General features: G+C 46.3%; 1 protein-coding gene across 2 annotated transcripts in view; it reads left to right on the top strand.

The window, feature by feature from the left end:
- Window positions 1-13,392, top strand: part of Cdh5 (cadherin 5) — a 37,091-nt gene that overhangs the window by 16,430 nt on the left and 7,269 nt on the right. For both annotated transcript variants that reach the window (XM_005345540.3, XM_026778821.1), the window contains exons 3-8: window positions 5,632-5,920; window positions 6,669-6,785; window positions 8,112-8,276; window positions 8,766-8,953; window positions 10,573-10,823; window positions 12,415-12,557. In XM_005345540.3, the coding sequence (XP_005345597.1) occupies window positions 5,632-5,920; window positions 6,669-6,785; window positions 8,112-8,276; window positions 8,766-8,953; window positions 10,573-10,823; window positions 12,415-12,557 (1,153 nt within the window). The remainder of the gene's footprint in view (window positions 1-5,631; window positions 5,921-6,668; window positions 6,786-8,111; window positions 8,277-8,765; window positions 8,954-10,572; window positions 10,824-12,414; window positions 12,558-13,392) is intronic.

The raw sequence follows: 13,392 nt of genomic DNA, 5'->3' as shown, positions 1-13,392 counted from the left end.
CTTAAGCATTTTAAGAGCTGTCTGTGAGAAGAAAGCTCTGACATGAAATCTCACCACGTCAACCTCTTTGAATCCACACACCAGCTCTGAGATGGACCAAACAAATGCACTGGAGGGAGAATAAACAGCTCCACATCCTAGACTGGGTGCTAGGAGAACAGCACTGGGCAAAAATGTACTCACCACTCTCATGGATAGTAGGGCTGTACAAATATCTGCCCACAGACCAAATATGGCCCTCTGTCTGGTCTTATAAATAAAGTTTTATTGGAACACAGTCACATTCATTAATTTACTAATTGTCCATGGCAGCATGGAGTAGCTGTGACCAAGAATATACAATCCAAAGAGCCAAAAATGTTTTCTCTCTGGCTTTTTACAGAATTCACTTACCACCCTCTATCTGGGTCTAGAGCAGGGCACTCTCTCCACTCTCTCTGTGCCTAAAGAACTTTTCTGCAACGAGTTATAAAGATATATAAAATAGGAATACAAATCAAACATTTACTGATAATAAATCATAAAGAAATTAATTTTTAGACAATTATTTTGTATACGTATAACTTTATGAGGTATTTAAAAATTGCATAATAGCCCGGTGATGGTGGCACACGCCTTTAATCCCAGCACTCGGGAGGCAGAGGCAGGCGGATCTCTGTGAGTTCGAGACCAGCCTGGTCTACAGAGCTAGTTCCAGGACAGGCTCCAAAGCCACAGAGAAACCGTGTCTCGAAAAACTAAAAAAATAAAAAATAAAAATTGCATAATAATATTGATGCTGAATATTTAATCCTCTAGTCATAAAGCATATTAGATTTGGTGTTTTTCAGAACAGATGTGTGGTCTATTGTCTCTCTATCTGTCTGTAACAGGGTCTCACTTTTAGCCCAGACTGGCCTGGAACTCACTATGTAGATCAGGATGGCCTCAACCTCACAGACATTTGCCTGCCTTTGTCTCTGGAGAGCTGATGTTAAAGGCGTGAGCTACCCTGGCTCAATATTTTGATTCTATTATAGTCAGTGTAAGAGCACTGCTTTGCATAAAACCATAGCACAAAAAGGCAGAAGTATGTTTGGGACCATTTTGGAAATTCTGTTTTAATTCAAAGATAAAATTAATTTAACTACTTTTTAACAAAGCTCAAGCCAACAGCTCAAAAAGAAACTTTAAAATCAACGATTCTGACACAACCTAATTAAAATACACACTAATATGACTCTCACAAGCTAAGGAGTGATGGCAGGAAAATGTTCGTCTATTTTTCAAGGCCTGATGGCACACATTCTTAATCCTAGTGCTCAGGAGGCAGAAGTGAGTGAATCTCTGTGAGTTCGGGGCAACCTGGTCTACATAATGAGGTTCAGGACAGCCAAGGCTACACTTTGAGACCATGTCTCAAAGATAAAATAAAAATAATTTATTTTGTAAGGATATATACCCATATATAGAGATCTGAAACTCCTATTTTATATACATATATATAATCATATCATATAAGGATATAAAGGTCTCCTTTTTATCGTTGTTTCTGTAAAAGCAAGAAACTTTGTATCATAGTATAACCACTGTGGCCTATACAATAGCCTCAAATCTGAGCCACATGCTCCAGATGTCACTCACTGTTGTTGTGTGACAGATGACGTGCACAATGCACAATGCCCGGTGCACATGGAGTGCATTGAGAACCAAGGAGGCAGTGAAATTCATGATTTAACACAGGCAAGCGCTGCTAGAAAACCCGTCATGCTCTGGATGGTGGATTACTCTTTGGTCATTGTGCCTCAAGAAGTCATTCAGTGTTGCCAGTTTTTCATACCTCCCACGTTTAGGTATAAGACCTCACGGGAAGATGAAGACCACGGTTTAAAAAACTGAGATATAGAGAAACAGCACGTATCAGACAGAGAACCCCATAAATGATAGGGATGGGGGTATTCTGGCAAGAGAGAGACAGACCAAAGAGGACCTTTTAATGTGAGGCACAAGTCTGGACAGGGCACCAGAATTGCCTCCGTGACTCCAGCTAAAGGAAATAGCTGGAGTCATATAGGAAGTATCTGCTAACAGCTCCACCCACAGCAGCTGACTGGGCACCTGGCTGGTCAGGCTTCCAAAAAGGGCTTTCTTCCCCCCGGGTGATGTAAATACTGCCACCTGACCAGAAGGAAAGACGCACGCACGTCGAGAATTGCACAGAAAGCCCTGTGTCATTGAGGGAAATGCTGTAACCCAATTATGACTTTCCCAATGGGATAACTGGCCATGATTCACCCTCCAAGGAGAATGGCTAGTGCTGAGCCGAGTCGGAAGGATGACTCAGGGAAGGCTATCGGAAGGTGGAGGCCAATGCCAAACAGCACAAGGCTTGGGGACATGGGGTGACTGATGGTCTGTATCTTGTGGTGATGGAACCGACTTGGTACCCAGCACAGGGATAGAGGAGCAGAGGAACCACGTGTGATCCCCACCCTCATTAAGACAAGAGTCTGTAGGAGACACAAACACAGGACCTCAAGGGTCCTCCTGTGACTCTGAAGACACAATCTGAAGGAAGTGTGTGTTTATGGAGGTCAGAGTCTGGAGCTTTGGTTGTAAACCTCGATGAACAATGGATGCCAGCTGGGAGCAGCCTGCCAGGGTAGGGCAGCCATTGGCATTGTTCCATCCAAACACAATGATATTAGAAAAGGGGGAGGAGCAAAATCCACAAACCCAGTTGAGCGGTGAGAAAAACAGAGAAATTCAAATGGAAGGGTGTCCATTGAGACACCAGAACGGAGCACCCCCAAATTGTCAAGTTCATCAAAAACAATAAAATTCTCAGAGACAGTCACAACCAAAATAAGCTGTGGAAACATGGTAACAAAATGCTGTGTGGTGTCCCGAAAGGCATCTTGGAGAGGCTGAGGGCAGGGAGGAGAGTGATGGACGGACATAGATATTAGGTAAAAACAAGGGGATGTGTATAAGCTATCTATGTTAATCAATAATGCTTCTTCTGTTTTGGCTCCCTTTGTAACAAGGGCCACGCTAATGTAAGTTGCGGTACTTAGGAGAAGGGGAGCAGGTGCCCAGGAACTCAGGGTACTGGTGTCTCGTTTTCTTTAAGAAGAGTTGTAAAACTCATGTTTGTTTAAACAAAATGGGTCAAGCATGGGGGTGCAGGCTATAATTCCGCTGCTCTGAAGACCAAGGCAAGAAGATGGAGAGGTCAATGCCAGCCTGGGTTATATAGCCAGGAATATGGGAGGGAGGAAAGGAGGGAAGGAAAGAAGGAGGGAGGGGAAGAGAAGGAAGGAAGGAAGGAAGGGAGGGAGGGAGGGAGGGAGGGAGGGAGGAAGGAAGGAAGGAAGGAAGGAAGGAAGGAAGGAAGGAAAGAAGGTGGGGAGAGAGGTAAAGGAGTAAAATATAGATTGGAGAAAAATCTGCACTGTTCCAGTCTGTTTCCAAGTTGCTTTGCTTCTACTCTGCTCCTTTGAGAAGATTCACAGGTTCCCATTAAGACCAGTGTCTCAGCTTAACCTGGGCCCTGCCTGAGGTGTCAAACTGTCCCTCTCCTTCTTCCCCTCCTGTCCCCACATGCCAAAGGTTACAGAGCTGGAACATGGCTTTTCGCCCCTGTCTAGCTGTTCATTCTGTCCTGCTCATTGGGCCCACCTGGCCCCTGCATGCCTCCGTCCCTGCCCCAGGATCTCTGCTAGTCCTCGCTGCTGCCGGCCTCCCTCCTCCAGTGCCTGCTGGAGGAAAGGGGTCATCCCTCTGTGCCTCTACCCTTTCACCTTCCAGGATCTTCTCTGGGCTCCACCATCTGGCTTCACGGCCTTCCACCCAGCTGTCCTCCACCCCCACCCCCCGCACTAAGTGCTCCAATTATTGAACAACTGCTGAGCCCTAGAGCTCATGGGATTGGTCCATACCCTTCTGGAATCTCCTTCTCCCCTGAGGCTAACGTTCTTGACCTCCTGGCCACTCTCCATTCTCCTCCACCTTAACAGATCTTTACTGGACATCTGCACACAAAGGCCTTGCTCCATCTGTCCCCCAAGCGCTGCCCTCCTAAGATGTCCCTCACTGTAAGCCCCAGTTCTGAGAGCCTGTGAAATCTATATCCTCTCTCCTCATATCCTCTAGTTGTAAAACTGGACTACCCAGCACTGGAACTCTCTAATATCTTTTGACTTGCGGGTCTATCATTCACAATCACTGTCGCTCACTTCAGTACTGTCCAGAGCAAGGGGCTGGGCATGCATTGGCCTCTCTTAAGCTACTAATAGCATGTGTTATCCAGAAAACTGGCTCAGTAGTCTCAGAGCACAGGACACCCTGAGTTAAACAAAGCTCACTGGGGTTCTGTTCTGCAGATTAGACACTGTAAATCGCTAAGAATAGAGTATTTTACGCATCATATTCCAGAAGCAAATTTCCTGGGACCAATGCTTGCCGTGTTGATAAATGTCTGACAACTGGCTTTGCAGGAAAAGCGAGGATGTGTAGAACTCACCAATTTCTGTAGTGTAAATACTCAGCCTTCCAGCTGATGATGTGCACCACTGCAGGCAGAGTTAGTGCAAGAGGCACAAGGCCATTCGCCATTTAGTATCGCCCCATGCTCACACAGAAGACACAGGAACCTCAAGGCAGTGGTTACATGTAGTAACATAGTTAGAAACACGAATTCTGAGTATCTGCAATCTTTGCTTCCAATGTGTCTTCACTAGTTACATTTCTGTTGCTGTCACAAAAGCAACTTCTGGAATGGAGGATTTCCCTGGGCTCATGGTCTGAAGGCACAGCCCATCATAGCAAGGGGTGGAGACAGAAGCAGCACCCACAGTCAGGAAGCAGAGAAGGATGCAGCTGCTTCACCTACTGTCACCTTCTTATACAGTTCTGTACCCTAGTCCATAGGGTGATGGCACCCACATTCACATGGACCTTTCTATTTCTGTTAATGCTCTCTAGAAAAGCCATAGCAGACCCATGTCTCCTAGGTTGACAAACCATTCATAACAATGATTTATTTCGTTGTATGTTCAGATAATGCGATTGTTAATATGGTCACATTTAATAGCCAGATCTCAGATATTCCCCAATCCTAGCCAAGTCTTCAAAGCCATATTGATATCAGCCAGCTCCACTATTTCACTGGCATGTATCCCGTTTTTGCATGGGACAACAAAAGAAGCCAAGGTTTCTGGCACTCATTTCCAAATGGTTGGCTCTACTCATTAGTGCAAATCAACCTTAGAAATTGAATTAGCTCCATTTTACAGATGAGGCAGTCACGATCTTGGTCATCTAAGGGGCAATGAAAACCTTTATTCTCCTGTGTCAAGTGCCATGCTGGACTCCGGACATCATCCTAGGCATTGTGCACAGCTAAGAAATGCTAAACACTGCTTGCCGTAACCTGGTGAAGAAGAGCTCACTGGTGACCAGTCAGAAGTTGTCTAAAACCTCATCGTCACAGTTAGAATCCCTACCCAGCACTACGCACACGTGTGCACATACATGCACACATGCATACAGACATCCCCACATAGATGCACATCCATAATCATGTGTGCGCACACAAGTGCAGGCAGCTATGCTTCCCATTCCCAACTCCTGTTGTCTATTCTTTCCCAGATCAAGTCCAGCGTGAACCGTAAGAATGCCAAGTATGTGCTCCAGGGAAAGTATGCCGGCACGATCTTCCGGGTCGACGCCGACACAGGAGATGTGTTTGCCTTTGAGAGATTAGACCGGGAAAAGAAGGTTGAGTACTTCCTTACTGCCCTCATTGTGGACAAGGAGACCAACGTCAACCTGGAGCAACCTTCCAACTTCACCGTCAAGGTTCATGACGTAAACGACAACTGGCCTGTGTTTGAACACCAGGTATTCAACGCGTCTGTGCCAGAGATGTCGGCTGTGGGTATGTATGTACCTAGTCTGCCCTCTCTCTCCTGCTTGCCTCACATCAGCCACCTCACTGCTCAGGGTCAGGCTCCAGCAAGTTCAAGGGAGTGGTGTGATACTATGGTGCCTCTTTACAGGATTTCAAAACTTGTCCCTAAAGGTTAACCTCTGATCTAGTCCCACACTAAACCTTGTCCCTAGTCACAGATGGGTTCTGATCCTCATAACGTGTTAAGCACTGACGTTCCTTATAGTCTGGGCCCTGACCCTGACTCCCGAGGGTGTCATCACACTCTGGCTTGTAGACTAGCCTGTATTCATCCTGTCTCCAGAAGGAATAGGAAAACTGCTTAGGGTCCTGCTGCCAGACTTTTTTGAGGGACCCCTAGAACTCCGAAGGATGAGAAATGTGGTCCCCACCCATCTGGAGGCTTTCCAGTCCATTTCCAGTTCCTCAATCTGTCACCTTCGGAAGAGGCAAAATCATCCAGAACCCTCCAAAGTTTCTCTCTCAAGCCCAAACATCTTCCACTCTTCCTTTCTCCCACAAGGTACAAACTCCCTGTTCTCTTTGTAGCCTTTGTGGCTGATCCGGCTAGACCTACCATTGCTGCCACTTCACCCTTATGATTGGCCTCTCTGGCACAAAGCAACTTTTCTTCCCTTAACCTGGGTGGTAGGAACAGCAGAATCCCATCCACTCCCACTAGGGAGTGCGGTGAGGGCCACCTGTAAGCAGACACACCAGAACTCTCTCTCCACAGGGACCTCTGTCATCCGTGTGACAGCACTAGACGCAGACGACCCCACTGTGGCCGGCCACGCCACTGTCATGTACCAAATCGTAAACGGAAATGAGTACTTCGCCATTGATAATTCTGGTCTGTATGACTAACCCTCTTGGGAGGGTACCCATTGGAGGGATTTGGGGGCTTGAATATTGCAGGTGTCAATGCAGAGGGCAGTCTAGCCTGGCAGGTGTCACCAGCCATTGGTCCAGGGAAGGAATACATAATACACACAAAGACATATTGGGACAGGTTAGGGGAGGAAGCAGACAGCTGCCCAAGGCATGCACTCAAGTCCAGAAAGAAAATCAGGGTCTTTTCACCCAAGAGAAGATCAGTACTCAACAAAAAGTGCTGGTTGGAAGGTCTTTGTACATGTTCAGGGACATCAGATTCGAACCCTACATGGCTACTCAACTCTACAGTCCTTGGCCAAGTCAATTCATATCTATGAGCCTCACTTCCTTTGTCCAGAAAATAGGAATGTGCCTAGTCCTTTGTGCCGTAGCTGTGAAATTTGAATTCGATTATGCACAGACACAGCCACGCCACATAGGTTTTGTGTGTGTGCCTTGTTAAGAGAAAAACTTTAGACCAATTAAATTTTATCAAGTTTAATCTTGCAAAGAACAGTTCACAAATTGGGACACCTCAGAAGCCAAACAAGTTCAGAGAAACCCCAGGGCTGCCACATTGTTGGGTGGTATTTATAGTGTAGGAAAGAAAAAAAACACCCTGCAGTCTAGAAACAGCTCAGTTGGGTACAGCTGGGGTGTCTGCCTTATTTGAACAGTTTTGAACAGGTGGCTGCCTATGATTAACTAAAGCACAGCCGCTGTGATTGGCCGAGCATACGCCTAAGTTAGGGGTTTGGTGTATTTACACTCTGCTAGGTTGCCGTTCTTCACAGAATGGTTCAAGTCTGCAAAGTACAGAAGGTTTCTCAGGCCAAATTAGGTTCAGTTTAACACATTTGGAAAACTGCAAGTATTGAGTCTTGGAAGCAAGAAAGAAGGCCAGTTAGTCAAGCTAGGCACACTGTCTTCCAGAAGACGAGCAAAGACACAGTGCAACCAAGATAGATGTCACTAAACCATCACAAGCTCTCTTGGCACTAAAATTTGTAGCCACTTCTGTATATGTCAAGACAGACATCATTAATCAAGTACAGCACTCTCAGTACTAAACCATGGCAAGGCAGACATCACTAATCCATGAAGGCATGCTCACTCTGAGCCTGGAACTGGCCTTATGGTGTTTCTCAACATAAGGCTCTTTCTGGCTAGGAACAACGTTGGGCCATACATTCGGCCAACTTTTAGTCACACAGGGCAAGGCATGGAGGTAGTGGGCTATAATCCTGAGGTTTTCAACCTCAGATATACTGTGGAGTCACGTGTTGGGACAATTTTTTTTCAGGACTTATTTTCACAAAGGATAAAAACTTGGACAGAGAAACAACGGCTGAGTACAAGATCGTGGTGGAGGCTCGAGATGCCCAGGGCCTTCGGGGAGAGTCAGGCACAACCACTGTGCTGATCACACTGGAAGATATCAACGACAACTTCCCCATCTTTACTCAGTGTAAGCCCCTCCCACAAGCCTTAATAGACAGGGGCTGGGACAATCTGGACATGATTTGGGGGCTCTCAAAAAAGTACCCCAAACCTCTCTACATCTCCCCATGTCCCAGGGTGCTTCTGAAGCCAAACTATGGAGACCCAACTCCATCCTTAATCTGTGTGCCTGTGTGTGTGCCTTTGTGTGTGTATACCTGTGTGTCTGTGTGTGTGCCTGTGTATGTCTGTGTGTGTGCCTGTGTGTGTGCCTCTGTGTGTGTGTGCCTGTGTGTGTGTCTGTGTGTGTGTGCCTGTGTGTGTGTCTGTGTGTGTGCCTGTGTATCTGTGTGTGTGCCTGTGTGTGTCTGTGTGTGTGTCTGTGTGTGTGCCTGTGTGTCTGTGTGTGTGTATATCTGTGTGTGCCTGTGTGAGTCTATGGTCTACATCTGTGATAATATGAAGGGACAATTATCTTATCCATCATTAACTCTTTGTGGTTCTCTATGCATATCAGCCTCATACACATTTACGGTGCCTGAAGACATCCGTGTGGGCAACCCCTTGGGCTTTCTGTCTGTCGAGGACCCAGACGAGCCTCAGAACCGGATGACCAAGTACAGCATCATGCAGGGCGAGTACAGGGACACCTTCACCATCGAGACAGACCCCAACCGTAATGAGGGTATCATCAAGCCCACAAAGGTACGTAGATCTGCAGTACTGAACCCCTTCACGGGCTGTGGAGTTTACAGCATCCAAAGGACACACTCGGGGACTGCTTCTGAGCCATTGGCCATTTAATGAGAACATTCCTGTGCAGCTCAGAGCTGGCCATGTGCTCATAGAGACCGATTCGCCGTCTCAGGCTGAGTTGTTCGAGGGGCAAGGCTTTGGGTGTTAAATGTTTATTTGGGAAGTAATTCCTGGAAGCCTCAAGAGCAGTGACAAGTGGCAAGAAGGTAGAGATCACTGATGAGCAGATACAAGTGGGGGCCCAGTCCCACAGGGGTAACATAGAGCATAACTCAGAGTTGCAGCCTGAAGGTCAGGTGCTGGCGTAAGCAGCCACAAACCCTGCCACGCTGACAGGGAGCACTTGTTCTAGTATCATTTCTGTTGGGAGGATGAAATAACCTTGGCCGAAAGCAACTTTGGAACAGGGTGTATTTGGCTTACAGTTCCAAGTTGAGTCCATTGTTAAGGGGCAGTCAGAGTGGCAAAGGATCTTGAGGTGGCTGGTCACATCACATCAACAGTTCAAAGCAGAGGAAAATGAATGCACCTCTACTTCCTGTCTGCAGCTTCAGCTCTCTGCTAGCCTTTTCCTCCTACACAGTTCAGAACCAAGCCTAGGGAGTGGCGCTGCCCACAATGGGCTGAGTCTTTCTTTTTTTTTTTTTTTTTTTTTTTTGGTTTTTCGAGACAGGGTTTCTCTGTGGCTTTGGAGCCTGTCCTGGGAACTAGCTTTGTAGACCAGGCTGGTCTCAAACTCACAGAGATCCGCCTGCCTCTGCCTCCCGAGTGCTGGGATTAAAGGCGTGCGCCACCGTCGCCCGGCTGGGCTGAGTCTTTCTACACTAATTAACAGTCAAGACAATCCCAACAGAAAAGACCACAGACAACCTGATCTAGGCGATTCCTCACCTGAGCTTCCCAAATCTCAATGATTTTAGGATATATGGAAAATTGCTATTTAATACTCACCAGCACAGCGTCCCCACCCCTATCAGCATTAGCTCCCTGTGTCCCAGCCAGTAGAAAGCCCCCAGCATATGTGTAAAGAATGTGTACCAGAGGGCACAAGTGGCCATGGATAGTGGTTGCTGCTGGCAGCAAACAAAATCAGACTGACTGCATCCAGAAAGGAGAGGAAGGAGCTTTCATATTTTCAGAATGTTCAGGGAGAGGACCGGGAACACACGCATAGCCACCAGAAGCCACAAAGCTCTCAGATGGTGGGTAAGATAGAGAGACAGACAAATGACAGAAAAAAAAATGTAGCTGGTCTGTTCAGGACTTCGCAACAGTGCCAGTCAGGAAGCTGTCGCCTCTGTCCAGAGTAGCTTCCGAGAGGTTGTCTCTTACTAGCAAACTCCTATTCATTCCTCAAGACAAATAGGAAGGAAGTTACTAGGCAGTCCAAGGAGAAGCCTCCTAAGCAAAACCGTGAAAGGTGTTCCTTTGAACGGAACCACTAGGCTACAATCCTGTGAGGACTGGGGCCATGTGTGTCCTTATCACTTAGAACAGGGCGGGGTACAGAGATGGAGCAGTAAAATAAAATGGGCTACAAACAGTCCCCATCCTTGCTACCCATGCAGCCCCTGGACTATGAACTCATCCAGCAGTACACATTCTACATTGAGGCCACGGACCCCACTATCAGACTCGGATACCTGAGCAGTACAGCAGGCAAAAACAAAGCCAAGATCACCATCAATGTCCTGGACGTAGATGAGCCGCCTGTCTTCCAGCGACGCTTCTACCACTTCCAGCTGCCGGAAAACCAGAAGAAACCTCTGATAGGCACTGTGGTGGCCAAAGACCCTGACAAGGCTCAGCGCAACATTGGGTAAAGAGGGGGTGGGCATGAAGTGCTAACGGTATGATGGCCCTGGCATGGGCATTCTTAATGTCTAATGGTCTGAGACCAAAGATCAGAGAAGGATACTGGCTTCTCCCAACATCCTCATGGTAGAATGCAGAGACCGGCCCTGGCTCTTAAACTAACATCCTTGTCCTACCGGTTCCCAGTGTGTCCATCTTGTCTGCTCAAGGTCATCCTCTGCTCTTTGAAGGACTTAAGACCATGACTCACATAGGTACCATCTGATGAGGCCTGAGAGTCAAGAGAGCAATCAGCCATCAGCGATGGTGTATCTGAAGCCCCATCACCAAAAATAGTTTAGAAATTAGTCTCCCAAAACACAAAGCCAGAAGTGTTGCTTTCACGTGGCCTATCAAGACATCTGTGGGTTGCTCCTGTACCCACCGAGTTCATGGGTGGTCTCAGTACGCACTCCTTCATGACCACACAATCACACACCGACACACGGATGTTGCGTTTGTGTTGTATTTTTGCTGTCATTTGTTTTGGATCCTATCCTGCACATTTTATCAATACTTGTTCCTTGTTCATTTTCCATGGCTGTAACTTCACACCATGGGCTGGATAATTTATGAATATCAGTGATCTCTTTATTTTAAGGATCTAAAGGCTTGGAAATCCAAGAGCATAGTGCCAGAATGTGATTGCCATTTAGCAGGGTCTCTCTTGCTGAGGCACGGTGAGACGCAATGAGCTTGCCAGCGTATGTCTCTCTTTGTCTTCCCATAAAGCCACAAATCCACCCTGCGGGCCCCACTCTCATGACCTAATCTAATCATTGTTACCTCCCAAAAACTTTATCTCCAAATACCATGATTATATGAATTTGTGGATACAGTTTCTAACACATGGCCTTTGGAGGGTATGGAATGACACATTCAAATTAGTGTCCTTGCTTATCTACCCTAACTAGATGTCCATCCTCTACTCTCTGGGACAAAAGGAATAGATAGATCTACTCAGACTTCTCGGAGTCACGTACTTGGTAGTAAGCATGAATTTAATCCAGTCTTATTTTACCACACACATGTAGCCAGTTGTGTTGGCCTTGTTGATCAAACACCATGATTTCCCCGCCGCGTGTTAAACATTTAAGTTCTCACATAGACTTGGCTCTACTTCGGAACAGCCCACTCTACCAGCTCTGCGGCATTCTGCTTTAGTGGAACAACACTCTGCTGAACTTTAGCCTAACGCAAGCCCTTCTCTAACCTGCTTTCTATCTAATCTGAAATGACCATTCTTACACAGGAACATTTTCTTGCTTCTCTTACGTAGCCCAGGCTGCCCTTGAACTACTGTAATCCTCCCATCTCCGCCTCCTGAGCACTGGGACTACAGGGTACATTCCACCACGCCTGGCTTCACATGAATTTTAATATGGTTTCTTAAAATGTGTATATTCTAATGAGATCTTTTTATTTTATTGCACTTTAACTTATTTATTCCATGTGCTGGGGTGGTGCACACCACAGCACAAATATGGAGGCCAGAGATAACTTAGAGAAGTCAATTTAGACTCTCCTTCTAGCATGAATCTCTTTCTCCTGGACAGATACTCCATCCGCAAGACCAGTGACAGAGGGCAATTCTTCCGAATAACCAAACAGGGGGACATCTATAACGAGAAAGAACTGGATAGAGAAACCCACGCCTGGTACAACCTGACTGTGGAGGCCAATGAACTGGATTCTAGAGGTGAGTGCCTTCGTCTTCCAGGCCACCTGGGTTCTTCTTTTCCCTCATCCTTTCAAATCCGACATGATTTATTATCTTGAACCTCTGAAGGTATTACAAGTCCCCAGGGAAGCATTCTCTGTCTGGGGTATGTTAAATTTCCATTTCAGAAAGAGCTGCTTGGACCAGCATCATACAGAACACCCGCAACCTTGTTGGGCATACAGAATAATAGGGTAGCATCATAGACAGAACAAGAACCCCATGTACATCATAGTTTAAGAAGTACCATGCTAAAAGCATGCTGTTCAGGTGCCTCTGTGATGAGGCACACCAAGGGCACACACTACACAGTTTCTGAGGGTTTGGTCCAGTGAACAGTGATCAGGCAAAGGCTGTCCCTGGACCAAATGCTGCATGGTTCTTAGTGTTAAATGCATTTAGCAAACACTCCTTAGTGTGTGGACAGTTATATCTGTACCAGTTGAAGAGCCAGTGTCAAAATAAGAAGCTGTAGACAGATTTTTCTTTGAGCCATCAGCACACACACACACACACAACGACATGGAGACTTACTGTTAATTATGAAAACTCAGCTTTAGCTTAGGCTTGTTTTTTTTTTCTTTTTCTTTCTTGACTTTAGGTTACACAATACAAGGAGATGCCATTTTTATTAGTTCTTTGTTAATTTCGTACAATGAATTCTGACAATATTCACCCCTCCCTAAACTTCTCCCAGATCTACCTTCTCTAAGCACTAACTTGTATATTTCTCTCTCTCTCTCTCTCTCTCTCTCTCTCTCTCTCTCTCTCTCTCTCTCTCTATATATATATATATATATATATATATATATAT

Source organism: Microtus ochrogaster, chromosome 4 (genome assembly GCF_000317375.1).
Source record: "Microtus ochrogaster isolate Prairie Vole_2 chromosome 4, MicOch1.0, whole genome shotgun sequence".
NCBI classification, from domain to species: Eukaryota; Metazoa; Chordata; class Mammalia; order Rodentia; family Cricetidae; genus Microtus; species Microtus ochrogaster.
The sequence above is the reverse complement of the archived record's forward strand: the minus strand, read 5'-3'. Positions and strand labels throughout refer to the sequence as shown.